Source organism: Erinaceus europaeus, chromosome 9 (genome assembly GCF_950295315.1).
Source record: "Erinaceus europaeus chromosome 9, mEriEur2.1, whole genome shotgun sequence".
In the NCBI taxonomy this organism is placed as follows: domain Eukaryota; kingdom Metazoa; phylum Chordata; class Mammalia; order Eulipotyphla; family Erinaceidae; genus Erinaceus; species Erinaceus europaeus.
The window spans coordinates 38,611,610-38,639,259 of NC_080170.1; the positions used below are offsets into that span (position 1 = coordinate 38,611,610).

Genomic DNA, 27,650 nt, shown 5'->3' on the forward strand with positions numbered 1-27,650 from the left:
GTATGTCGAAAATGGAAATAAGACATCAGTCATACTTCCTGCTTTAAATCTATCTATAAAAAGAGCAAGAAAACCCAAGTGAAACCCACTCGTTGGCAGCAGGAGGAGATGGCTTCGCACCACCAGTGGATCTTGCTCCTTTGCCTACAAACCTGTGAGTACTCTCCTTGCTGTCTACCTCCTGCTTTTCTTCTCAGTGGTAGAAATTGTCCCAAACCCTAAAGATGTGGAAATGCCCTTTAGCTCTGTTCTAACAGCAACACCCTGGGTTTCAGAAAACTAAAAGGGAAAGACTTACCATCCAAGCAATGTTTTTCAGCTTGAGGATTGTTGCTACTCGGTGTTGTCTCTGCCCAAATGTCTGAGGCCAAGCCTCTACCTCAGAGAGTTGTCACCTGGAAGACCCAGAATTCCCAGTAAAAGAATGAACATCTAGGAATTGAATAGCTTAAAGGAAAATTCTTTCTGGTATTAGAGTGTGTTCTTGGTTAGGACAGAGTTCTATTGTTTGGCTCTGACAGAGTAAAGTGACTCAAGACTAACCAATGTAACAGCTTTATTTCTGGATGTTCTTACTTTATTTTTTAACATCTATTTCTTTATTTTTAAATATATATATTTTTTATAGAGACAGAAAGAAACTGAGAGGAAATGGGGAGGTAACGAGGGAGAAAGAGAGAGATACCTGCAATTATTTCACCACTTATGAAGCTTCTCTCTGCAGGTGAAGGCTGGGAGCTTGAACCTGGGTCCTTGCAAACAGTAATATGTGTGCTCAACCAGGTACACTACTACCTGGCCCCCACATAGTTATTTTTAAAACATATTCAGAGCTATCATTCTCCTTATGACCTCTAAATCTCTCTAAAACAAACTAGTTTACAAAGATGTTAAATCTCAGAAAAGAGATGGGAGTGAGGGGAGAGAGAGAAATGAACTGGAATGAAAAGCTGTTTTTCTTAGTAATAGCTCAGTGGTTAGTTCTGAGGAATAGAATGAATACTGGTTATTATTACAGAGAAAATTGTCATTAATCCTGGTCTGGGAGTGTCCTATCATTATGTATATTATCCCATTAAATCCAAACAATAGCCTTGTTTATATAGGGGGGAAATTGTCATATTTGGCATTTCTAAATCTACTTATAATCTCTCTTACCAGTTCATCCTAATCCACACCAGGAAATTCCTAGTGTGGATTAGGATGCAGAATCTAACAGGGTTGGGACATCCTGAAAAAGTATCCCTCAGTTATTTATTTATTTATTTATTACCAGAGCACTGATCAACTCTGGTTTATGGTGGTGTGGAGATTGAATCTAGGACTTTGGAGCCTTAGGCATAATAGTCTCTTTACATAACCATTATGCTATCTCCTCTGTGCAATTCCTTGACTATTTAAAGCTATGCTTCCTTCCATTCATGCTTTATGGATATTGCAACCATTGGACAGACTGAGTTCCTGTGGTCCTTGCCTGTCTCCCTGGCATGACAGGCAGAAAATGCAAGTAGGTGTAGAAATTAGGTAGACTCTAAACAGGAAATACAGGGATGTCCCTAGTTTTCCAGAGAAGGCTGGACCTGGTGTATTTGACCAGTTTTCAATAGTCTGCCATCTTGATGCTGAGTCTTCTGTGATCCATAAGGAAACAATTGGAAAAAAATAAAATAATAAATAATGAAAGCAAGATGGATATGATTGAAGCCACTATGCAACTGAGAAAGTAAGATTTCAGTGGTCAGGATCCAGGCAGTGCTGTCCCTGGTTGAGTGCACATGTTACCATGCACAAAGACCCTGGTTCAAGGCTCCAGTCCCCATTTGTAGAGGGGAAGCTTCATGAATGGTGGAACAGTGCTGCAGTTGTCTCTATTTCTTTCTCCTTTTCTGTCAATGTGTCTCTGTTCTATCATATAAAAGACAGAAACAAATGACCAGCATGAGCAGTTGATTCATAGTGCAGGCATCAAGCACCAGTAACATCGAGTCCCTAGTGGCAATTAAAAAAAAAAAAAATTCCAGTGTTCACTTCACCTGGAGTTTCCTTCCTCAAATAAGCAGAGCTGGGGGTAGACATGTGTTCTTCTAAGCCTAGGGCATTTTCTGCCTCATATCTCTGACCTCCAAATTCAGTAAGTTTTCAGATCTCTGATGCTCTTCAGTGGGGACTTGGCAGCATAAAATGCAGCTCAGATACAAACACCTCATATGCTAAAATCAAAATTCAGGTTGTTAAGTCATCTGGTCATGGTGAATTATCCATCCATGAGCTTGAAAACTTTGAGGGAATTACACCAGATTGCCTTAGTGTTTTGACCTCAAAACAGGGAAACTATTCCCCCATTGAGATTGTTTGGAGAACCAAAACGCTAGCCATTCACGGGCAATCTTTCGGCACAGTACCTGACTGTAGGAGGTGATCAAAGGTATGAACTAAGTCTATTGTTTTTAGACATAAGAAGGAGAGAAATGGTGGAATTTGGGGCTTAGGTGTGAGTTTGGGGATCTGAAAAGAAAACTAAGGTTGACATAGTCATTTTATCGGAGACTTATGATTCTTGTTATTACAGAAGTAAAACCAGAAGTCTTCCATTTACCATTTGCTTTTGCTGAGTGCACCTGTTTGATTCTTAAAGAGAACTGTGCAAGCATTTCCTGAGTACAAAATATACTGTAGTGACCCAGGAGGGTGATCAGCTCTAGAGCACAAGACTTGTAAGCACGCAGTAGCAAGTGTGATTTCTTATACTGAATATGCAGAGTAATGCTCTGTTTTTTTTTCTCTTTCTAATAAATAAATCTCTAAAGACACAAATTATTAATTATAGTGCAAATATAGTGTTGATGTTTACATCTCAAATATTTCCTAGAATTTTTGTCCCTAGAAAAGGTGATCCCTTAGACTGGACCTTGTGCTGACAAACCGACGCTGCTTTTCCATACTTCCTGGAAAACTAGAGCAGTCAAAACCGCTGAGAAGCAGTGGACAAAGGAAGTTAGACATTTTCCTATTTTTTTTTAGCTCAGCAAAACTGAGAAGTCTGAGCATGTGAATTCATGATTATTCCAAGATGGAAATATTTTCTCCAAGATCCTAGACTCACAGTCTCCTGCTCTGAACTGGACATTCTCATCATGACTATGACACTGCAGCTCTGAGCCATAATGGGGACAGACCAGAAGTCTTCTCAGTGTTGGTGTCCTCTGATGCCCAGTTGTATGCCTTGTCAGGGCTATGTTACCAAGACCACTTTGACAGGTCCTCATTCATGGTCAGATGTTAACTTTTTTTAGCAGATCTGTGATTTTGATTGATGTTAGTTTCTCTCTCTCTGCACACACACACACACACACACACACACACACATACAAACACACACACACTTTTGCATCAGTAGGGTGCCACTTTATCAGAGCATCTCCCACATTTCCACTAGCTAGGGTAGACGTCTAAGTGGTCCCCACCTTTTCACCAGTTGGAGTTATTAAAATGTCAATGTACATGCTTCAATCTGTCAAGTTTATTTTGATATCCATACATATGACAGTCATGATAAAGCAGTTAATGACCAAGAGTCATTGATTTTGATACAAGCCAAAAAAAGATTCAGTGAAAAATAACATATTACTGTCTAGGAATAGTTAAGTCCATTTTCTTAGAAATCTCTTAACCAAAGACTTTCCATCCTTATGGAGAATGGCATCAAAGTTTGGCAGCTAATCCTCTGCTTCCTCACTGCTATCTCCTTCCCTTTCAGAAATCTGACTGGCTACAATGAGTGCTTTTTGAGGGTTACCTTTCCAGACCTGCAACATTTTAGGAAGTTCCCCTTTTCCCTCCACTAATTGACCCAGAAAAATGCTGATGGAAGGAAAAGAAAGTAGAAGGTGATCTTGCAAAAACTCTCCCCCAGTAAAAGAAAACAAGGAATACTTAGTTGAAGGATTTTGAAGAAGCAAGAGCGTCCTGTAGCAAGCAGAGAGGCTGCAGTGCACCCTCCTTTCTGTCCTCATTCACACTGATCTTCTCTGATGCCTTTCATAAAGGGAACTTGGGAAAGGGGTAGTGTGCTATTGGAGGCAAAAGGATCCAGTCTCAAGGTGTCTCTCTGGCACCAGTTCTCTATGTGTTTAGTCTGAACAGTCATTCAAACAAGTTTAAGGTAGCATCATTCTGCAAGGCTTGCCTCTACTGATCTTCCTGCTGGGTATCTGAGACCACCACAAGGACATTTATTGTCTGATCTCTGCTTTCCTTTTGTATCTGGCTCCTAACATGTAATACACACACACACACACACACACACACACACACACACACACACACACACACACACACACAATTAAAACCTTATTTCTTAGTAGCTATAGCTGTGTAGAAATAGCATGGGAAATCCTGAAGTGAAAATCATAGAGAGGGTTGCTATAGCAAAGAAGAAATAGTCAGGAAGACCCCCAAATGAAGGAATGGTTGGTGCAGGATGGCTAAAATTTAAAAATCAAAATGGAGTTTCTCCTGGTTAGTTACACTGTGGGCTTATGCAAAAAAAAAAAAATGAATAAGTAGCAAATTCTCTAAGTAAGAGAAAATTGAGTAAAAAAAAATTACAATTAAGCAAAGACCTATTCTTATTCATCAGTTCAACCTCTGGGCCTTCTGTACAGAGATCCAGCCAAGAGAATGAATAAGTAAGTACACACAAGGTTAAACCGTGAATAGTGTAAAGAGAGATCAAGGGTCCAGGCTGTGTCACACCTGATTAAGCACACACATTATAGAGCACAAAGACCTGGGTTGAAGCCCCTGGTCCCCCACCTGCAGGGGGAAAGCTTCATGAGTGAGGAAGCAGGACTGCATGTATCTCTCTGTTTCTTTCCCTCTCTATCTTCCCCTCCCCCTTTCAATTCCTCCTTATCACTATCCAATAAGAAATAAATAATTTAATTTTAAAAAAAGAAAAGAAAAGTCAGGCAGGGCAAAGTGGTGGAGAGGGCCTGCTGCTATGTTGCAGTGAGCAGAAATGCTCTCTGATGAGATGAATTTGGAGCATAGTTTTCCAGCAAAGGTGTGCTGGAAAAGGTGTGCCTATGGGAGAGAGAAGAACCAAGTGCAAAGCTCAAAGCTCTAGCCTGTTGGAAGAATTAGGAAGCAGGACAGTGGGAGAGAAGATAGAAAAGAAGAAATAGGAAAAGCTGAAAGGAGCCAGGATGGTGGCAAACAGATCAGGACCAGCAGATGTTGCAATGAAGAGGTCCACAGTAAATGTCAGGAGTTGAACTTGAACATGACCCAACCTGGATCAAAGGTGTGCTACCTTCACATACCTAGGCAACTCTGCCAATGACAACTGGCCATGTATCCAGCTAAGAATTAGAGATTCAGGCCTGGGGGATACAGCATAGTGCTCATGCAAAATGACTTACCATGCCTGAGACTCTGAGCTCCCAGATTTAATGCCCAGCATCACCATAAACCAGAGATGAGCAGTGCTCTGGTAAAAGTTAATTAATCAATCAATTAATTAATTAAATATGTATTAGGAGGCAGGCAGTGGTGCTCCTAGTAGAGTCCCACTTGAAGGTGGCAAACTTCAAAAACAGTGAAGCAGTGCTGCAGGTATCTCTCTCCCTCTCTATCTTCCCCTTGCCTCAGTTTTTCTTTGTCCCTATCCAAAAAATAAACAGACAAAATAAAGTGGTTTTAAAATAAACATAAAAACTCTGTTCATAACAATGAAACAGAGAACTAGTTTTGCCAGTGTGTCTTCTTTTTCTATTTGTCATCTAGCTAATACTTATTGAAAACCTACCATGTGCCTCATAATAGTCTAATCACTAAAAGTTTGTAGTTGATACTATACTGGCTCAATGATGAAAGCCAAATCTGAACATCAGAATCTCTTCAGGCTACCTGATGCTTGATTTATAAAAAATAAATAAATAAATAAATAAATAAATGCTTGTAGTTGAGAACAGATATTTCAATGACTTGAATAAATAAATCTAAAAATCCAAGAGAGTGATAAATGCCTTCAAGAAAATGTGAATGTTTAAGAAACTTTAGAGAGTAAAACAAAATCAGCATTGGAAGAAACAAATGAGACCAAGGCAGACTTCTTTGAGGAGGTAACTTTTGTGGGAATTACTGACTGTTCGAGGGACAGTGTCATGTCCACCCACTATGGCTATCAGGGAGACAGTCATGTCCACTGAAAGATGCAGAGTGGCAGAATCTGGGGTGAAAAGTCTGCAGAGACTTCAAGAACAAGTAGTTCCTGGAGGACTTTGAATGTTATTCTTTATGTTATTATTATAACCAGAGCACAGCTCAGCTCTGGTTTAAGATAATTGAAAGACTGAACCTGGGAGTTAGAGCCTCCAGCATGAAAGTCTCTTTGCATAATCATTATGCTATCTACCCCTGAAAAGTTGAATGTTATTCTAGGATGATGAGAAGTCACTGACATGTACCCCCCACCCCTTTCATACCCCAACCCCTGACACTCCTCTTCACAGGGATACATTTTCATATTGCTATAAGATATGTGTCAGATGCTACCATGATGCCAACCTGACTCCCCCAGGCACACAACCTCACCAGTGTACCCTGGAACCCCATCTCTCCGGATCCCTGCCCCACTAGGGAAACATAGAAACAGGCTGGGAGTATGGATCAACCTGCCAATGCTCATGTTCAGTGGAGAAGCAATTACAGAAGCCAGACCTTCCACATTCTGTACCCCATAATAATCCTGGGTCCATACTCCCAGAGAGATAAAGAATAGGAAAGCTTCCAGTGGAGGGGATGGGATATGGAGCTCTGGTGATGGGAAGTGTGTGGAATTTTACCCTTCTTATCCTCTGCTTTTGTCAATATTTTCTATTTTTTTATTTTATAAATTAATTTAATTTAATTTTAAAAAGATATGTGTCAGCACACCTCACCCACCATCAAATTGTCACTTTCCTCCGCCACAGGGTACTTGGGCCTCCAACCCCTTTACAATCCTCTCAAGACTTCTACCTTTTTTGTTGTTGTTGTTGAATTTGCTGAAATAGACCACAGTCTTACTAATACAGTTTCTCCCTTACTCTGTCTCCTAAGTAACACCTATGAGTAAGATCATCTCATATTTTTCAGACATCTCTGACTCCTGCATGAAAGCAAAGGGTAAGGGAGTCAGGTGGTAGCGCAGCGGGTTAAGCACACATGGCTCAAAGCACAAGGATCTGCATAAGGATCCTGGTTGGAGCCCCCAGCTTCCCACCTGCAGGGGAGTTGCTTCACAAGCGGTAAAGCAGGTCTGCAGGTGTCTCTCTTTCTCTCCCCCCTCTGTCTTCCCCTCCTTTCTCTATTTCTCTTTGTCCTATCCAACAACGACAACGACGACACCAATAACAACAACAATAACTACAACAATAAAACAAGGGAAACAAAAGGAAATAAATAAATAAATCTTTAAAAAAAAAAAAAAAGGGGGGGAGTTGGGCGGTAGCACAGTGGGTTAAGTGCAGATGGCGCAAAGTGCCAGGACCGATGTAAAGATCCTGGTTCGAGCCCCGGCTCCCCACCTGCAGGGGAGTCGCTTCACAAGCGGTGAAGCAGGTCTGCAGGTGTCTGTCTTTCTCTCCCCCTCTCTATCTTCCCCTCCTCTCTCCATTTTTCTCTGTCCTATCCAACAATGACAACAACAGTAATAATAACTACAACAATAAAACCACAAGGGCAACAAAAGGGAATAAATAAATAAATAGTAAAAAAAAAAAGAAAAAGAAAGAAAGAAAGAAAGAAAGAAAGAAAGAAAGAAAGAAAGAAAGAAAGAAAGAAAGAAAAGGGTAGGGGAAGAGAAAGAGAGGGGAAAACAAGTCACAAATAGCATTAATATCAGAGTGGTATTATTATTTTTTTTTAATGTGAAGTCTTTTTTTTTCTTTATTTCTTTTTTTTTTAAAGGAGACATTAACAAAACCATAGGATAAGAGGGGTACAACTCCATACGATTCCCACCACCAGATCTCTGTATCCCATCCCCTCCCCTGATAGCTTTCCCCTTCTTTACCCCTCTGGGAGTTTGGCTTTGTATGTTAACTCTCTTTTCAGCCACCAGGTTCCAGATGCTAGCATGATGCTGACCAGACTTCCTGGACAAACGACCCCACCAATGTGTCCTGGAGCTCGCTTCCCCAGAGCTCCACCCTACTAAGGAAAGAGAGAGGCAAGCTGGGAGTATAGATCGACCAGTCAATGCCCATGTTCAGTGGGGAAAAAATTATAGAAGCCACACCTTCTACCTTCTGCATCCCACAGAGTGCCATTCTGTCTCAATAATAAATAACATAAAGTTTGAAAAACTGCTGCAGGGCTAGGGGTATGGATTGACCTGCCAACATCCATGTCCAGCAGAAAAGCAATTACAGAAGTCAGACGTCCTACCTTCTGGAACCCAAAATAATTTTGGTCCATACTCCCAGAGGGGGAAAAATATTATGGGATGATGAGTAGAGGGCTCTGAACTCCAACTCTATCAGGACCCAGACAGAGAAGAGAAAAAAAGGAAAAGTATTTGGAAGTAATAATAGGTGTATCTGTGACTTGAACTGGAAGGGAAAGCAAAACCATAGAAAAAATGGAATATATAATAGTCAACCCATATCTGAGCTTGGGAGAATTACTGCAGTTTCCACTGGGGTGAATGGGGACACAGAAGACTCATGGTGGGAAGAGTGTGGAATTGTACCCCTGTTATTTTGCAAGTTTGTAAATCACTAATGAAAATTTAAAAAAAATTTTTTTAAGAAAATAACTAGCAGAGTTTGCCAAAAATTACACAAACAGCATTTCAGCCCATTTTCCCTCCTTATCTTCCATCCTTCCATCTACTACTTCCAGGTCCACCATAATCTCAAATTCAGGGTTTCTCTCCATAAACTATCTTTTTCTTTTGACTTATTTTCAGAATACACTTGGTTGGTTTTCCATCATCTCCCGGTTTTCCACTAGCACAAAGCAGTTGCTCCCAATCTACTGCTGAGCAGCTGCATGACCATAAAATGCACCAGATGAGTTTCTGGCATCCCTGTCCTTTGCCTGTCTTTGTGCTCTTTCTCAAATTCTACCCTTCCTTTTGAGTCCCCTTGTTCCCCCATTCATGCCCCATGGCTATAAGAGCTCCCCAAATGGGTCCTCAAGCCCAATTTCTCTTCTCTCTTGTTCAGACATCATCTTGTGAGTATATGACTATAGTCCCAAAACAACATTTCATCCTTCATCTCAAAAACTAGGTTTTCTATTCTTTATGTTTTATTTATTTGTGTGTGTTAGAGAGAGAGAGACAGAGAGATAGAGACAGAGAGACAGAGAGAGAGAGAAGAACCAGAGCACTGCCCTACCATTGCAATGTCTTTTTTTTTTTTTCTGTTCCTTTCAGTTTTATGTGGTGCCAGGGATGGAACACAGGGTCCCATGATGCAAAGCATACACTACACCACTGAAACGTCCCCCCAGCTCTCCTCAAAAACTTTAATAGCTCTTCTTTACCTGTGGTGCAGACCTCAAACCATAGCTGTCCCGAGTCTAAACCCAATCTTACTCTCTGGTCTGTTCTGCTGATGTTTACTCATTCAGACGCCATTACCAATTCTGCTTTTAAACTTTCATTCAGAACCCAAGGAACAGAGATACACTGACTTGCCCTCTCTCTCTCTAGGAGAAACCTATGGGCTTTTCAAGGCCCTCGTCAACTGCTACCCTTTCCAAATTTTTCTCTCACTGTGACAGCTCAAAGTGATCCCCCTCTTCTTTGAATTCCAGCCATGGCTTCTGTCTCTTCCACATAGCTGAATCAATCACTCACTATCTCACATTGCAAAGGAGAATTCTATGTGTGTGCATATCATTTTCCTCCAGTTCAATTCAAATTCCTTAGGGCAAGGACCCTGCCTTTCTCTAGAAAAATTTATGGTTAGTCCTTAGCAAACTTTTATGCCTCGAGATCTATCTGAAACTGGATTTTCCTGAAATCCCTTCCAGCATGAATAAAATGCTTGAGAATCTTCAGCACCTATACAAAATAGTAATAATTGAGGGTTGACTTATTTTTTATTTTTATTAATAAAAAGGAAATATTGACAAGACAATAGGATAAGAGGTGTACAATTTCACACAATTCCCACCACCAGAACTCTGTATCCAATTCCTTCCCTTGATAGCTTTCCTATTCTTTATCCCTCTGGGAGTATGGACCCAGGGTCATTATGGGGTGTAAAAGGTGGAAGGTCTGGCTTCTATAATTGCTTCCCTGCTGAACATGGGCATTGACAGTTCAATCCATACTCCCAGTCTGTCTCTCTCTCTTTCCCTAGTGAGGCAGGGATCTGGGGAGGTGGGGCTCCAGGACACATTGATGGGGTCATCTGCCTGGGGAAGTCTGGTTGGCATCATGGTGTCATCTGGAACCTGGTGGCTGAAAAAGAGTTACAAGAGAAAGCAGAACAAATTTTTGACTAATCATGAACCTACAGACAAGAATATTTTAGATGAAGATTTGAGGTCTCCATTTTGGAAAAAGCTAGTAGGTCTATTTTAGTTATATACCAAGGAGCCGAGGAGCCTACTAGTTTTTGCCTGAGCCTGACAAATAATATGCAGGTGACCTGAGTTTTTTTCTGAGGAGATGGTGTCATAGTTGGAAAAAGGATTAGAAACCTGGGTCAGGGAAGATAATAGCTCCCAAATATGGGAAAAGTGTATAAACAGTGTTAACTGTAAACCTCATCAATTTGATCTGGGGCTCATAGTCAGAATAGGAGCAAATTAGTGCAGCCTGGAATGTTCCTAGCCAAGGGCTGGCTTCTATGGAAAATCTGTTTTATCTAAATTTAACTAAATTTATTTTATTTATTTATTTTCCCTTTGTTGACCTTGTTTTATTGTTGTAGCTATTATTGTTGTTTGATGTCCTCGTTGTTGGATAGGACAGAGAGAAATGGAGAAAGGAGGAGAAGACAGAGAGGAGGAGTGAAAGACACCTGGGAGTCAGGTGACAGTGCAGCAGGTTAAGCACACGTGGCACAAAGTGCAAGGACCAGTATAAGGGTCCTGGTTCAAGCCCCCAGCTCCCCACCTGTGGGGAGTCACTTCACAAGCAATAAAGCAGGTCTACAGGTGTCTTTCTCTCCCCCCCTCTCTGTCTTCCCCTCCTCTCTCCGTTTCTCTCTGTCCTATCCAACAATGGCAACATCAATAATAACTACAACAATAAAACAAGGGCAACAAAAGGAATAAGTAAATAAACTAAATATTTTTAAAAAGAAAGAAAGACACCTGCTTCACCACTTGTGAAGCAACTCCTCTGCAGGTGGGGAGCTGGGGGCTCAAACAGGGATCCTTATGCTGGTCCTTGCTCTTTGCATCATGTGCGCTTAACTACTGCCCAACCCCCAACTAAATTTATTTATTATTGGACAGAGACAAAGAAATTGAGAGGGTAGGAGGAGACAGAGAAGGAGAGAGACACCTAAGCTCTACTTGACCACTCATGAAGTTTTCCTTATGCGGGTAGGGAGTTTGAACCTGAGTCCTTGCACACTATAGTTTGTGAATTTAACCAGGTGCACCACTGCCTAGCCCCAGAAATTTTACTTTATTTTTTATTTTGTATTAGTTATTTAGTAATGATAGACAAAAATCTGCTTTTAAAAACCTAAAATCTTTAAGAAATAAATGATGTATACTAAGTGAATTGGTACCTAAAGTTCTCCCTCTGGACTGGACATAGTTATAGGTCATTTGTACCCTTCCATTGTGACCCTGGAGTCACCAAAATCATCACAGAAAATCCAAGCAGTTCACTAAGAGGGTGAAATAGGTGTTAGGATAGTGAAAAAGATGCTGAGGCTGGCTCTCACCTTCATCATTCTCTTTATAAACCCTAGAAACAGCAAATGCTGGTTTTGCCCTGATGGTTAACAAAGTATTTTCACTTGTATTATACAACTGTGCTCGCTAGTGAGAGAGGACAGATTTTGTAGTTATTGTTTCCATTCTGTGGGTGGGAAAACTGAGACTCAGAAAGATGTTGTGTTAACAGAGGTTTCCTGGCTCAGAAAGAGAAGTATTTTCACCTATGGTCTTCATCTTCCTCTCCTTCCACTCTGCTTAATCTTTTTTTAAAAAAAAAAATATGTTTCAAAGAAAAAAAAAAATAGAATCACTCCTTTTTATATATGTGCCAGGGGTGGTGCCAGGGGTCAACCTCTGAACCTTGCACTTGTAAGTCCTTTATCTACTGCTCACCATCTCCCATTCCACATTAAGGGTTTACAACTTTCTCTCTTTCTTTCACTCTCTCTCCCACAGCTAGAGGGTTAGAAAGTGACAGCAACTTCATGTGAGGTCTAGTCAAGTAGTGGATTCCCACCAACATCACCAGCAGCAGAGTGTTGTACTACTCCTCCCAGCCTCTTTATCTACCAGCCCTCATGGCTTCCGGGATGACTTGCTTCAGGAGATAAGACATATTTCAAATATATTTTAAACTCCCTGACACCAAGGCGATCTCAGTCATAGCAAAGGCCTACACACTTCCTGGACTTGAAGTGAAAAACACACATCCTCACCCACCCAGAATCATAAGTCTAGTGAACCCACATCCTGACCATTTTTTTCTCTCTTATGTGACTTCAAAAATCCTCTGGAACATGAGGTGGGGAGTCTGTAGAATCAGCTATAGCTCTGGGGGGAACCCAGTATAACATGAAAGTATAGAACTTTTTCTTCAAAGGAGAAGACTGTCAAGGTACACCTTCTGAGCTGGAGGTTCATGTGACAGCATGGGTCACATGTCATTTCTGGGACATCTGAGAGTTCAGGTTGGGATAGTCCCAGGACCCCTCAGCATACCTTAGCAGTCAGAAGGACAGCTTCTCTGGGGAGAGTCACATTCAAGGAAATGGATTCGGGGAAAGTGTAACTCCTGCTCCTGAAAGCAACCTTAATTTCTCTTCCTCGTCCCATGCCCAAATGCCCATTCCCTCTGTTCGCTACTTAGCACTCTTACCTGGATGTCCTGCCCTACAAGTCACATGCATACACATCTCTATTACTCCTGAGATGCAGGCTTTCCAGTGTCAGAGCCATGCTCTATTGCTCCTTAGTCCCTAGCACAGCACTTGGTATGTAGCATCTCCTTTGTTGCTAACAGTCTGAGGTCTCCTCTCAAGTCATTCCCTCCTTCATTAATTAGCCCACCTCATGAGGTCACCCAACCTTTGCTGGGACATCTATTCAAACGGAAAGCCCTAGGGCCAGGCAGTGATGCACTGGGTTAAGCGCACATAGTACGAAGCTCAAGGACCTGAGCAAGGATCCTGGTTTGCCTCGGGCTCTCCACCTGCAGGGGAATTGCCCCAGCAATAACCCTGGAAGCAAAAAAAAAGAAAAGAAAAGAAGAGAAAAGCAAAGAAAAGGAGAGGAGATAAAAAAGAAAAGAAAGGAGAAGAGAAGAGAAGAGAAGAGAAGAGAAGAGAAGAGAAGAGAAGAGAAGAGAAGAGAAGAGAAGAGAAGAGAAGAAAAGAAAAGAAAAGAAAAGAAAAGAAAAGAAAAGAAAAGAAAAGAAAAATACTTCTCAGGGGAGTCCGGTGGTAGTGCAGCGTGTTAAGAGCATGTGTCGCAAAGCGCAAGGACTGGCGTAAGGATCCCAGTTCCAGCCCCCACTCCCCACCTGCAAGGGAGTCGCTCCACAGGCGGTGAAGCAGGTCTGCAGGTGTCTATCTTTCTCTCCCCCTCTCTCTTCTTCCCCTCCTCTCTCCATTTCTCTCTGTCCTATCTAACAATGATGACATCAATAACAACAACAATAATAACTATAACAACAATTTTTTTTAAAAAGACAACAAGGGCAGCAAAAGGGAAAATTTTTTAAAAAGAAATACTACTCAGCTCTGAGAAAAGATAAAAAAAATATTGCCTTTTGTGACAACAAGGATGAACTGGAAGGCGCGTTGTGCTATGTGAAATAAGTCAGAAAGTAAATGACAAATACTGAACAACCCCACTCATTTATGTGACATAAAAAAAAAAAAGCAAGGACATAGACAAAACCAGACCAGAAACCAACCCTTGGACTCTGATGTCAGAACTGATGTTACCAAACACAGGGGGAGCCATTTCTTCCCTTTTTATTTATTTATTTTCCTATTTAATAGAACAAAGAGAAATTGAAAGAAGAGGGGGAAATAGAAGGGAGAGGGAAATATAAACACCTGCTGACCAGCTCTTGAAGCATTTCCATCTGCAAGTGGAGACCAGAGGCTCAAGCCTGGGTCCTTGCACATGGTAATGTGTGTGCTCGATCAGGTGCACCACAGCCCAGCCCCTTTGCTAAACATTTTTTGTTGTTTTTTTAATATTTTATTTATAAAAAGGAAACATTGATAAAACCATAGGAAAAGAGGGGTACAACTTCGCACAATTCCCACCACCAGACCTCCGTATCCCATCCCCTCCCCTGACAGCTTTCCTATTCTTTAACTCTCTGGGAGTATGGACCCAAGATCATTGTGAGATGCAGAAGGCTGAAGGTCTGGGTGCTAAACACTTTTAGTATCACCCATGCTGAACTCAAAACATCATCCCTCACTAAGTAGAGCTCAGTGAGAATAGTAAGTAATAAGTCAATAGAAAACAACACCTTCTGATAATATTGCTTTTCAGTTTACAATTGAAATTGCTTTTACAATTTATAATTTATGTATTAACTCCTTTTCTCTTTAGAAGGTAAGAAAGAAAACAGTCAAGTCTTCCATTTCTGCCCATGTTAGATTCCAAAAGCACCATTGGACTTTTCTGAAAAGAGTGCCTGAGTTCCCAAAAGAAATCAAGCCCCCTGGCTATTCTCTCCCAAATCACTTTCATTGCAGTCATTTGTCAGTTGCTCCCTTCTTCTAATCACAGAGTTCCAGAGAGTAGACCATATCTCTATTTTTACTTGCCATTGTGCCCCTTACATCATGCTGGACAAATATTTGTGTCATAAATCAATAAACACCTACAGAAGTGTCTAGGGGAAAAGGTGGATATGGAATAAGTACTTGCATTCATTCATAAACAGGTGAATGAAAAATGAGCTCACTTGAGAAGTCATCTCAAGAGATCTTAGGCAATGCATTTGATAATGCACTCCACAAGTACTTATAAGTACCTACTATGGTCAGGTACTAGTAGAGACTAGGGACAATATAGTAAACCAAAAACACACCAGCATCACCAACTTGGAAAAATGCTACTACAGAGTCACTAAATCACTCTCTTTATTTTCCAGGGATGGAGTTTGTGTAGAAGTATATCTTTTTTATTATTTATTTAGAGACAGAGAATCAGAGAGAGTAGAAGAAACCACAGCACTGAAGCCTCCTCCAGTGCTGTGGGGGCCAGGTTTAAACAAGAGCCACACACTTGGCAGAGTAGCACACTATCCAAGTGAGCTAGTTTACCAGACAAGAAAAATGTCTTTTGCAAAGAACACAAGAGAAGAAAAAACACTGGTAACATCCCAGGTTATTGTTCAAGCTCTTCTTCCACCTGGTGGAATCTCAGGAAAGAAACACGTTTAGGATCTTGAGTTTGTGAAGGTTTATAGTCTTCCATTCTCAAATTCCTTCTAGGTCTCAGTGTTTATAAGTCTAAACAAACACATTTTTGTTTGTTTTTTGTTGTTATTGTTGGTTTTTATTTCTTTATTGGGGGGTTAATGGTTCACAGTTGACAGTAAAATACAATAGTCTATACATGCATAACATTTCCCAGTTTTCCACATAACAATTCAACCTCCACTATGTCCTCCTCTACCATCTTGTTCCAAGACCTGAACCCTCCCCCCCACTCCAATATCTTTTACTTTGGTGCAATACACCAAAAAAAAAAAAAATGAGGTAGAACCTTGAAATTAACTGGAAAGCTTTGGTTTTTGAATGAGAAGCCTCTAGAAACTTTAACTATAATAACATTAAATATACCTAGAATAGAATACTCCCTCGGGAGTCGGGCGGTAGCGCAGCAGGATAAGCTCAGGTGGCGCAAAGCGCAAGGACCGGCTTAAGGATCCTGGTTGGAGCCTCCGGCTCCCCACCTGCAGGAGAGTCGCTTCACAGCCAGTGATGCAGGTCTGCAGGTGTCTCTTTCTCTCCCCCTCTCTGTCTTTCCCTCCTCTCTCCATTTCTCTCTGTCCTATCCAACAACGACGACATCAATAACAACAATAGTAACTATAACAACAATAAAACAAACAAGGGCAGCAAAAAAGGAAAATAAATAAATTTTTTTTAAAAAGACATCCTCAGGAGTTGGGCGGCAGCACAGCGTGTTAAGCGCACGTGGCTCAAAGCTCAAGGACCAGCATAAGGATCCTGGTTCAAGCCCCCAGCTCCCCACCTGCAGGGAAGTCGCTTCACAAACGTGAAGCAAGTCTGCAGGTGTCTCTCTTTCTCGCCCCCTCTCTGTCTTCCCCTCCTCTCTCGATTTCTCTCTGTCCTATCCAACAATGACAACAACAATAATAACTACAACAATAAAACATCAAGGGCAACAAAAGGGAATAAATAAATATATTTTTTTAATTTTTAAAAAGACATTCTCAGGAAACCAAATGACCTTCACCTGTGGCAGTTCCTCGAGAGACTCAAGTCTGTGTAGATTAAAATGCTAAAGACATAATGAATGACTTTCTGTTTATATCCTTAGGGTTGGAAGCAGCTGGAAATCACACAGATGTCTTCATCATAAATGGGACTCTGGGGGAGTCAGTTACCTTCCCCTTGAAAATCCTAAACCCACAGCAAGTTACCTCCATTGCCTGGAGTTCTGAAACCTCTGTAGCTTTTGTAAATCCTGGAGATCAGGGCAGACCCATAGTGACTGTGACACACCAAAATTATGATGATCGGATAAACGTCTCAGGTCAGAACTACAACCTGATCATGAGCAGCCTGAGGATGGAGGACTCGGGGATCTACAAAGTTGACATAAATACAAAGAATGATGGAAAAAAGACCACCATCACCAGGAAGTACAACCTTCAAGTCTATCGTAAGTCATGGGCAGGTGAAGGTCTTGTTTTTAGTTTTAATTTTTAGCCTTCACACATGCACAGCCACCCTCATTACCAGTGCTCCCCTCCAGATGGCACGGATTTCATAGCTGTGACCACTATACGATGGCGATGAGGCATTGACCCAGCAGCATCGCACAACCAGATGAGCAATAACTAAGGATCTAGCAATTGTTCATCTTTGGCCCTCTGTTAAATTCCAGTTATAGCTGTCTTCGTAGATGAAAGTGTTCTGAATGGACATGTGTTACATTATTTTTTAAAGATTTTTTCTTATTAAAACAAGATAGGGGAGAGAGAGAATCAAAACATCACTTTGGAACATGGAATACTGAGCATGGAACTTGGGACCTCATGCTTTCAAGTTCAACTCCTGGCCACTGCTTGACAAAATTAAAGAACCAAACCCAGGTGCAGTCACATTAGAGCATGTTACTTATTTAAGAACTTTAAAAACACAGTTTGGGGGCTGAACAGAGAGCTCACTAGGTAGGAAAGGTGCCTTACTATGTGCGCAGTCCAGATTCAAACCCTAGAACCACATGAGAGCATCATAGGACCAAGGTGGTGCTGCTGTTCTGTGTGTGTGTGTGTGTGTGTGTGTGTGTGTGTGTGTGTGTGTGTGTGTTTCTATCAGAATGAAAGAACACAACCCAAAGGTAGATAAATTGAGCATATTCAAGGTTCCAGGTCTTTAAAATTAAAAAAAGAGGGCTAGCAAATTAGCATATTTGGATAGTGTGCTGTTTTGCCCTGTGCAATATACAGGTTTGAGCTAAACCCTACTACATTGAAGGAAGCTTTGGTCTGTAGTTTCTTTCTCTCTTTTTCTCTCTCTCTCCCTCTCCCTCCCCCTGTCTCTGTGTGTGTGTGTGTGTGTGTGTGTATTTCTCTCTCTCTCTCTTTCTCCTTCTATCTACAAAGAAGAAGAAGAAAGAGAGAGAAAGGAAATAAAAGGAATTTTGGCTGAGAAAATAAAGAGAGTATTTGCTTTAAGATGTTTATTTTAATCCCTTTATAAGTTTATTGACTCTTTTTTGGAGGGTATTATAATATCTGTGATTAGTGCTCATGACCAGAAAGCCTTAGAGAAACCTGTATCATCCATATGACTAAGTATGTACTTTTTGGCATTTAACTTTAGAGATAAGGAAAGGAGAAGTGGCATTTATTGAACATTATGTGTTTGACATTTTGCCATCTGATCTTAAAAATATTATAGACTTTGCCCATATTTAGGCAGTAGTATATACAGGGTCAGAGAAAAAGCTCATACAGGAAATACTTCTTTCTTTTTTCTTTTTTTTAATATTTATTTTATTTACTTATTCCCTTTTGTTGCCCTTGTTGTTTTATTGTTGTAGTTATTATTGTTGTTGTCGTTGTTGGATAGGACAGAGAGAAATGGAGAGAGGAGGGGAAGACAGAGAGGAGGAGCGAAAGATAGACACCTGCAGACCTGCTTCACCGCCTGTGAAGCGACTCCCCTACAGGTGGGGAGCCGGGGTTCGAACCGGGATCCTTATGCCAGTCCTTGTGCTTTGCGCCACCTGCGCTTAACCCGCTGTGCTACAGCCCGACTCCCAGGAAATACTTCTGACTCTTCCTCCTCAAAGGTTGTTGACAGTTTGTTTCTTCTGTAGCTAACATACTCAGAAGCTTACAAAGAATAATGATAGATCACAGATGACCTACTAGAGAGATTGGCAAATGGATATTAGCCTGATCTTCATATAATGAGTCAGTTTACTCTCACCATAATCCCAGCAGAAGAGAAGAGTTATCCTCTCCCAGTACATGAGGGACTAATGCTTATGAACTATGCAGCACCCTGCCCATCCAACAGTGGTAAGAGCCTGGGCTGGACTAGGGCTGTCAGTGGCTTAGCCTCTCTACCTGGGGGATGAAGGCTTGTCACTCTGAGCTCCAACCTTCCCTGTCTAGAAGCTGTGTGCACAGACTATCTCTGCTTCTGCCAAGAAAAATAAAATGGGAGGCCATTCTTCACCAATGGTCCCAGATGGACATCCCCTTCCCCCCCCAAAAAAAAAAAATCCTTCCTAAAAATAAGTAAATACTAAGCAAAGAGTAAGACATTCATCATTTCTAAGGAAATGCACACTTCTACGGAAATCATTTCTAAGGAATCATTTCTAAGGAAATGCATGCATATTTGAGTTACTTTTGTCTCTTACATAGTTGATCTTATTGTTAAAGCTTATTATTAAGGTTTCCATTCCTAATTTATTCAAAAGTGTTCCTCCCAAGTCATCACTATTATTTTTTTCTTTCCAAAGCACTGCTCAGTTCTGGTTTATGGTGGGTGGTGCAGAAGATTGAACTTGTGACTTCAGACAGATAGAGCCTCAGGCATAAAAGTCTTTTGCAGAGTATTACACTATCTCCCACACCTGTCATCATGAATTCTAATCTGGAACTGACCCTTCTGAGAGACATGGGACCAGGCTCTCCAGTTAGGTTGGAACCAAACAGCCTCATAGTTTAGCCTCATAGTTTAGTCACCACAGCAATTGGGAAGTCTGTACCAGTCCATTCTGACTCATTCGGCCAACAGGGGAAGGAACACACCCCCACAGCAGCCTTGTGCCACACTCACAAGTGGGGCAGTGACCATTTCTTATCTCCTGGTCAGAGAAAAGGCCTTCTCCTTTCTTTTGCCAGTGTCAGTGCTGCCATGCCTTCAACAGAATAACCACTGTACTCTAGTAGTCATTGTACCAGCCTACCACTTCCACAACTTACTTCCCATCACTTTATTTAAAATGTTCTGTAAAATGAGCTTTTAAGGCGATTTTAGTTTTTCACAATGGGTACTTTAAAAAAAGAAAAAGAACAAAAAGCCCAAAGGAACATACATTAGAAAGATAAAGCCCTTTTTTTTTTTTGTACCTCCAGGGTTATCACTGGGGCTCGGTGCCTGCACTGTGAATCCACTGCTCAGCTAGTTTTGTCCCTTTTGTTGCCCTTGTTGTTTATTATTGTTGTTGTTATTATTCTTGTTATTGTCAGTTGTTGGATAGAACAGAGAGAAATGGAGAAAGGAGGGGAAGACAGACAGGGGGAGAGAAAGACAAGACCACCTGCAGACCTGCTTTGCTGCTTGTGAAGCGACCCCCCTGCAGGTGGGGATCCAGGAGCTTGAACCAACACCCTTATGCTAGTCCTTGTGCTTTGCTTCATGTGCGCTTAACCCAGTACGCTACTGCCTGGCCTCCAGCCCTCAATTTTTTAAAGGTGTGCAGATGCTATCAGTTGTATTGACTTAAAAGGCATGTGGCATATGATTGTAAATGATAACAAAAAGTGTGGTAGTCTTTAAGATTTGTGTATGGATATTAGTTCACATCTTCTTTTTTTATTTTTATATATAAAAAGGAAACACTGACAAAAATCATAGGATAAGAGGGGCACAACTCCACACAATTTCCAGCACAACTCCGTATCCCATCCCCTCTCCTTGAAAGCTTTCCTATTTTTTATCCCTCTGGGAGTATGGACCCAGGGTCATTATGGGGTACAGAAGGTGGAAGGTCTGGCTTCTGTAATTGCTTCCCTGCTGAACATGGGCATTGACAGGTTGATACATACTTCCAGCCTGTCTCTCTCTTTCCCTAGAGGGGTGGGGTTCTATGGAAGTGGGGCTCCAGGACACATTGGAGGGGTCATCTGCCCAGGCTGGCATCATGTTAGCAAAGAGTTACCATATAGAGCCAAACAAATTGTTGACTAATCATAAACCTAAAGGCTGGAATAGTTCAGATGAAGAGTTGGGGAGTCTCTATTTTATAGATAGCTAGTAGGCATATTTTAGTTATATTCCAAAGAGCCCATGACAATACTAGTTTTTGTTGTTTTTTTCCCTGAGCCTGAAATCTGATATGCAGGTGGATCCAAGTTATTATCTGGGGGAGATAATGTCATGGCTAGAAAAAGGACCAGAAAGCTGGATCAAGGAAGAAAGTAGCTCCCTAATATGGAAAAGGAGTATAAATATTGTTGACTGTAAACCCCATCAATTTGATCTGATCTGTGGTCCCTGAGGTGGCTCAGTGGTAAAGCTTTGGACTCTCAAGCATGAGGTCCCAAGTTCGATCTCCGGCGCACATGTGCCAGAGTGATGTCTGGTTCTTTCTCTCTCTTCCTATCTTTCTCATAAATTTGATCTGATCTGGGGCCCATATTCAGCTTAGGAGCCTATGTGACCTCTGCATCCCTGTAGATCTGAGCTCACATTCTGTGGTCATGAGTAGGAACATTCCAAGCTGCCCCAATTTCAGGACCCATCTTCCTCAGGTGGAACATAGAGCATGTTATTCAGCCTCCAGGAACATTCTCTACCGTTGTTGATCCACATTGAGGGCAAGGTCCTATGGGGGACCACAAAGGGGTCTATTGTGTTGTTCCTGATAGAAATGACCAGTAACAATGGAGAGGGGGATCTATTCAAGGTCTACGCCTGTCATGTCTGTTTGGGAATCTCAGGACTCTTTGACTAGGGCACATCACACATCTTCTTTTATGTTAACTAGTAAGAGAAAAGTGATGCAGCAAATCCACATATATTAAACCATCTCTTTGTTGTCAATGAACAGTCTCTGCTGAACTGGATTATGGTCTTTAAATAGTAGACGAGTTTTTCCTTAGCTTGGAAGTGAGTTGTTGTTTTCATTTTGTTTTGGTTTGATTTGTGGTTTTTGTTTTTGTTTTTTTATTCTTCACTTTTCACAACATGATAACTATAGACAAAATCAAGTGCCATTTCATTTTTCTTTCCTTTCCTCTGAGAGAGAAACTAGAGAGAGAACCAAGCATGTGGGAAACCAAAGCCTTGATTGTAGAATCTGTCAGAACATTCCCGTTCTAACTGGTAAATCAGAGACACATGGAGTTCGGAAGACTCTGGCCACATTACAAAGATAACTAGAATAGAAGATAACTCATGGGGGCCAGGCAGTAGTGCAGCAGATTAAGCGCACATGGCGCGGAAGTGCAAAGACCAGGGGGGTCATCTCACAAGTGGTGAAGCAGTTTTGCAGGTGTTTTTCTTTCCCCTTATCTGTCTTCCCATCCTCTCAATTTCTCTCTGTCCTATCCAACAACAACGACAGCAATAACAACAACAATAATAACAACAATGATAAACAACAAGGGCAACAACAAGAAAAAAAAAAGGCCTCCAGGAGCAGTGGATTCATAGTGCAGACACCAAGCCCCAGTGACAACCTTGGAGGCAAAAAAAAAAAAAAAGAAAAAGAACAAGATAACTCACCTGGTGGAAGGCACTCACAGTTTACCATGCGTCTTGGGTTTTAAGTCCCAACACCATATGGGAGCTCTATGATTAGCACCTGGGAGCTACATGTATGGTGAAACATTACTTTGGTGTCTTTCCTCTCTCTGTGTCTCTCCCTTTGTCCTTTCTAAAAATAAAAGAATAAGAAAATAAAAGGTACAATAAATGTAGTAAATAACTCCAGAGCACAAACAGAAAAATGTCCCCTAAAGTTTGAAGTGATGACTCTTGAATATTTGTTATCTTTGCTTTAAATGTAGTTCATTCCAGTCTGAGTCTTTAATACCCAATGTTGCCTGACAGTCATTTCTTTTATTCTTTTTATCTTTTTTAAATTTATTTTTAAATGAAAATATTGACAGTATTTCTTGACCATTTAAGACTCTTCCACATAGCAGCAGCTAGTCCTCAAGACTGTTTGTCCAGCTTACTATCTGTGCTCCCTTCTCTCCTCCAGGCCGGCTTGGGAAGCCCAGGATCACCCTAAGTCTGATGACCTCTGTGAACAACACCTGCAATGTCACACTGTCGTGCTCTGTGGACCATGACAAAAATGTGACATTCCAATGGAGCCCCCTAGGGGAGAAAGGAAGAATCATTCAAGTCTTCCAGAGCCTGGGGGACCCTGAGAGGACATACACGTGCACCGCCAGAAACCCTATCAGCAGTAGCAATGATTCTGTCACAGCCCTACAGCTGTGCACAGGTAGCAGGCTCATCCCCACCCCTGGGACCCAGGGGCATTCTGGACAGTGCAAGATCAGTCTGGACCTTGTTCTAAGGGGTGGTAGGAGGGATAGTATACCACCTTGTGCCAGCCTGGTCCCCAGAGCATCTCCCACAAGGAAACCCTGAAAAAGAGTCCCCAAGCCTTCTGAGAGATCCCAAACATCCACACACATACACAACTCTCATTCTGGTCCATCCTTTCAGCAGTAGTGTCATTGCCTTTTCCATAGTTGCCTGTTGCCTCTGTGGCCTAGGTCCCTGAGTCTCACCACACTTGTATCTGCAGATGGGGTGCTAGGCACATGGAAAAAACGTAGCAAGATGCTGAGCATGCTGGCCCTACCTGCCCTGGTCGCCTGTGTCCTCCCTCTGCTGCTCCTGTGGTTTCTGTACAAGAAAGGACAGTGTAGACTCCCCAGAGGTGAGCTGGGTGGGTAGGACCATCATCAACCCCTCCTTCCTGGAGCTGAACTCTGTGTCCATGGTACCTCTACCTTGACACCCCAGGTCCAAGGTGGCATCACCCTGAGGACTCTGCTGTCTCTGATCCTGTGCCCTCAGTGACTGGAGGCCAGGAACCCATGTTCAAGCTGAGCACCGTGTCATGGTCACCTCCCTGGGTCCCTGCCTTCCTTTGAAACCAGGCCAGATTAGCATGCCTTTGGGGTCACTTTCCAAGTCATCAACCATGACCTAGAGGGACAGGATTCATCTCCTTGTACTCCTGGATTGTCCCAGGAACCCTCAGAGTCCTAATTGTGAAATTTATTTCAAGCCTCTTAGGGATCTCCAATCCCTCCTGTCCCACCTACCTCCTACCACCACTCAAACTCCCTTTCCCTTTAGTCACATCAGCTCTGCCTCCCACCACTGACTGTCCTTTGCTCTGACTTTGCAGGTTCCCCTTTGAAGACTTTCAGTAAGAAACCAGGTGAGTTCTCAGCAGCTTATCCATGAGGACAGTAGGGACATGGGATCACAGAGATTAACTCCAAGCTTATATCTGAAGTTACTGGGGCAGAGACAGGCCACTGTACAGACATTGTCCCAGGCGAGCAGTCACTTTACCAGCCAGGTTTCTGTCCTCTCAGCAGTGAGTTACACACAGTGACAGGTGCCCAGAGTCACAGCAAGTATAGCCAATGCACACATGTCAAAAGGCTCACACACATGTGAAATCACACATGAACATCTGACACTCAGCATCTGGTACTCAGCAAAAAAAAAATGACAGCCATTGTCCTTATGGGGACACATTGTAAGGGAAGGGACTCATGTAATCTTGGAGTGGACAAAGTCATACCACCTGCCCTGGTCACAGGCAGTCTCAAGAATCTTCCAAGGAGAACTATCTGCACCACCACCAGCCCCCATCCCTCCCACACCCCTGCCAGTTTCCCAGGCAGAAGAGGAGTTGTTCTTTTCTACAAGGGCCAGCAGGGGAGACTTGGCCACCCCAAGTGGGTCCAGCCAGGGAGTGGCTCAGTTAACAGTGTTATTGGGGAGTTTATGCATGGAACAGGAAGGGCCCTAGTTCTCCCCAACTTTTTTTGACTTCACCCCCCACAACCTCCCACACTAGAAGTAAAGACAAGGGGGCCCCCAGAGTGAGGCTCCTACAAGAAGAGTCTAAACACTGGGATTGGGAGAGTTAGAATTGTGGTAGTGGACAGGGATTGCATGTAAAATGTCCTAGGTTCAGTCACTGGCACCACCAATGGTCAGAGCTGAGCAATGCTCTGGTCACAAAAAGAAAAGTAACCCACAATGACCCTGGGTCCATGCTCCCAGAGGGATAGAGAATGGGAAAGCTATCAGGGGAGGGGATGGGATATGGAGATTGGGTGGTGGGAATTGTGTGGAGTTGTACCCTATGGTTTTGTTAATTTATCCTTTCTTAAATAAAAAATAAATTTTAAAAAAAAAGTAAAATAAATCACCAGACTGGGCAGCCTCTGGGGAAAGGGAGGTCAGTCTGAAGTGCATACTGGAGGGAAAGAAATTTCTCTCTGAGCTCTAGTGACCATGGGGACCCTTTCTTGAGATGCTGGACCCTCCACCCTCATAGGGCCTCATTCTTTAGCTTACACAGAAGAGCTGGGCAGATCATGTGTATAGCCTCCTACCTTCCATGCCTTCTGTTTCTCTATGACACAGATGATGATGATGCAGAGAAAACCTTCTACACATATGTCACTGTCATGAGAGATGCCCAGCCAACTGAGTCCAGAATCTATGATGAAATCCCCCCAACCAAGGTGAGCTGCTGGTCAGGGACCCCATCTGGGGAGAAGAATAGGCAGCAAGCCCCAGTACTGGCCACAGTCAAGGGCCTGGAGCATCCACTGGAAGCACTATGTCTCAGAACAATGCCACAAGTGCCTGACAAGGACGGGAAGTAGCCAACTATCCCCGTGGCCCTGACTTCCACAGTGAGCTTGGCTGTTGAAGAGACTAGAGGCTAGAATAGAGGTGTTCCACACCCCCCACCCCCCCTCATAAGAACAAACAGTAGGGAATCAGTCCCTGGTGTGGGTGACTGCTGTTGCTCATATGCTAAGAACTCCTGGTCCCCAGACCTGGTTCCTGCTTGGCCATGACAGATGGCTTCCCTCAAGTTTAGTGACACCATCCCTCCTCTCCTTCACCCTGCACTCCTTCCATGTGGTCCCTGTGCTTCATGGGCCTGCTCCCTGGAGCCTGGGGCGGCCTGGTCTCTCCAGCCCTACATTCGACCCATCAGTCATGAAGAACAGGACTCAAGCTGGTTCCTCAGGAGGATCAGAGCCAAGCAGGAGAGGCAGCCAACTGCTGGGAGGGGGCTACTAAGGGTGCAGACCAGGCAGAAGCAAGAGTGGGTGTCAAGCTGAGTTTCCTCACCAGGGGAGGGGCTGTTTTGCAGATATTCTCTGAGGAGGAATCAGTGAACACGATTTATTCCAACTTGCAGTCCTCAGAAAAGGTAACCTCTCCTGATTGCTGCCCTCATTCCCCATTCTGTCTTGTCCCCACCTCTCTGTTGCACCCTGCCCCTCCAGCAGGGGACAGCTGGTGCTCCCCATATTCTTCTTGTACTTTGTACTTTTACCATTCTCTCCTGCTTTGTTTTCCCCCTTGGGGCTAAAACATTGGTTGCCCTAGTGGCTGCACAAAGCCTAGTGGTTGCACAAAGTGGCTGGAGCAGAACAGGGGACTAGATATAATAGGATCCTGCCTCCCCAGGTACCCCAATACCCAGGAAATTTAAGAGTTCCCTTATTCTGTGTACCTGGCTCCCAGGATACCACAAGGGCTGGGGTTTCCTGTAGCACATCCTTATTAATAAGCTTTGTGCCTCCCTCTTGTACTCAGATGGAGAAGCCTGGTTCCAAGGACCCCAAAACTGCTGGGACACCCAGTTATGAAATTGTGGTCTGAACGTCTAGTCAGTGTGCTCCTTCTGAAATCGAGTGACAGTCACAACTACTGGCAAGTCCCCAATGTTGACTCTGTCTGCCCAGCCCTCCCTTGCAAGGGGTCAGTCCTGCAGCAAATCCAAGCTGGACTCCTTTTTGGTCAGTCTGGCAGTTGCCAAGACAATCAAATGGACACGTGTCGTGCCCTTACTGAATGCTCCCTCCTGGATGAGGACAAAACAGGACCAGAGGCAAAAGGAGCCATGGGCCTCACATATACAAATATGACACACTTTGTGTTATGTTGGGGGAAAAATATCAATACACCCTTCTGTCTGAGACTGAGTGTGCATGAGGTGTGGCTTTTCATGACACCAGAGGATCAATACACAATGCATGCCTATGAAACACCAGAGCTTCCAAGCGGATGACTGGCCCATATTTATTATATGTGGGCTACTTCGCACCAGAGTGTGGACTCCATGAACCTCCTACTGGGATCTCTGTGCAGGTGCATTTGACTCCACAAGCTCAGGCCAGGAGTCCTAGCCACACAGACCCTGGTACACTTCAGGCTGGATCAAGCTCTCTCCGGGGGTCTCCACTGAAAGAACTTGTTTCAGCTCTTCTCCTGACCACCCACAAGGTTTCCCTGTGGTTATGTATATCCTCCACATAGCACCATGGTGGCTGAGTTTCTGTGGCTATTTGGCAGAGACAAGGGATGCCAGACATTAGGGTAAAAGTTATTCTCAGTGTATCAGTGAGGATGTTTTAGAAATGACTGCAGCATCTGAATAGAACGGAGAAGATTGTATGTGTGTGTGCATGTACACACACACAAACACATTCACCAAGTCCACTGAAAGTCTGAAGGGAACAAAACAGCGTTGTTGGGAACATTCATTCTTTTTCTCTTCCCTATAGCCTTCACCTGGGCATTGATCTTCTCCTGCCTGTGAAGTTGGACTGGCCTTAAGCCATCAGTTCTGCTCTCTAGCCTTTCGACTCAGACAGAAAACAAGTTCACTTCCAGGGAGTGGGAAGGGGGATATCCACTAGTCACTTTATTTAATTACTATTATTATTATTAACAAATAAAAATATT

General features: G+C 42.8%; 1 protein-coding gene and 1 non-coding gene across 3 annotated transcripts; both read left to right on the forward strand.

Moving 5' to 3' along the window:
- Nucleotides 1–27,650, forward strand: CD84 (CD84 molecule). 2 transcript variants are annotated; one of them, XM_060197666.1, is made up of 8 exons: nt 1–154; nt 16,738–17,082; nt 22,876–23,124; nt 23,434–23,568; nt 24,046–24,077; nt 25,307–25,405; nt 26,050–26,109; nt 26,499–27,650. In XM_060197666.1, the coding sequence occupies exons 1-8, from the start codon at nt 109–111 to the stop codon at nt 26,562–26,564; spliced, it is 1,032 nt and encodes a 343-aa protein (XP_060053649.1). In that variant the 5' UTR covers nt 1–108; the 3' UTR covers nt 26,565–27,650. The 2 variants fall into 2 exon arrangements, with proteins under 2 accessions (XP_060053649.1, XP_060053650.1); XM_060197667.1 differs by lacking the exon at nt 23,434–23,568.
- LOC132540641 (small nucleolar RNA U2-19) lies at nt 5,863–5,938 on the forward strand. The gene has a single exon (XR_009551831.1). It is a non-coding gene; the product is annotated as a small nucleolar RNA U2-19 (small nucleolar RNA).

Excerpts from the sequence above, each read along its gene's own strand:
- CD84 (XM_060197666.1), top strand. The coding sequence starts at position 109 with ATGGCTTCGCACCACCAGTGGATCTTGCTCCTTTGCCTACAAACCT. Across the intron at positions 155-16,737 it reads GCTCCTTTGCCTACAAACCT|GGTTGGAAGCAGCTGGAAAT; the intron begins GTGAGTACTCTC and ends TTATATCCTTAG. Across the intron at positions 23,569-24,045 it reads ACAGTGTAGACTCCCCAGAG|GTTCCCCTTTGAAGACTTTC; the intron begins GTGAGCTGGGTG and ends CTGACTTTGCAG.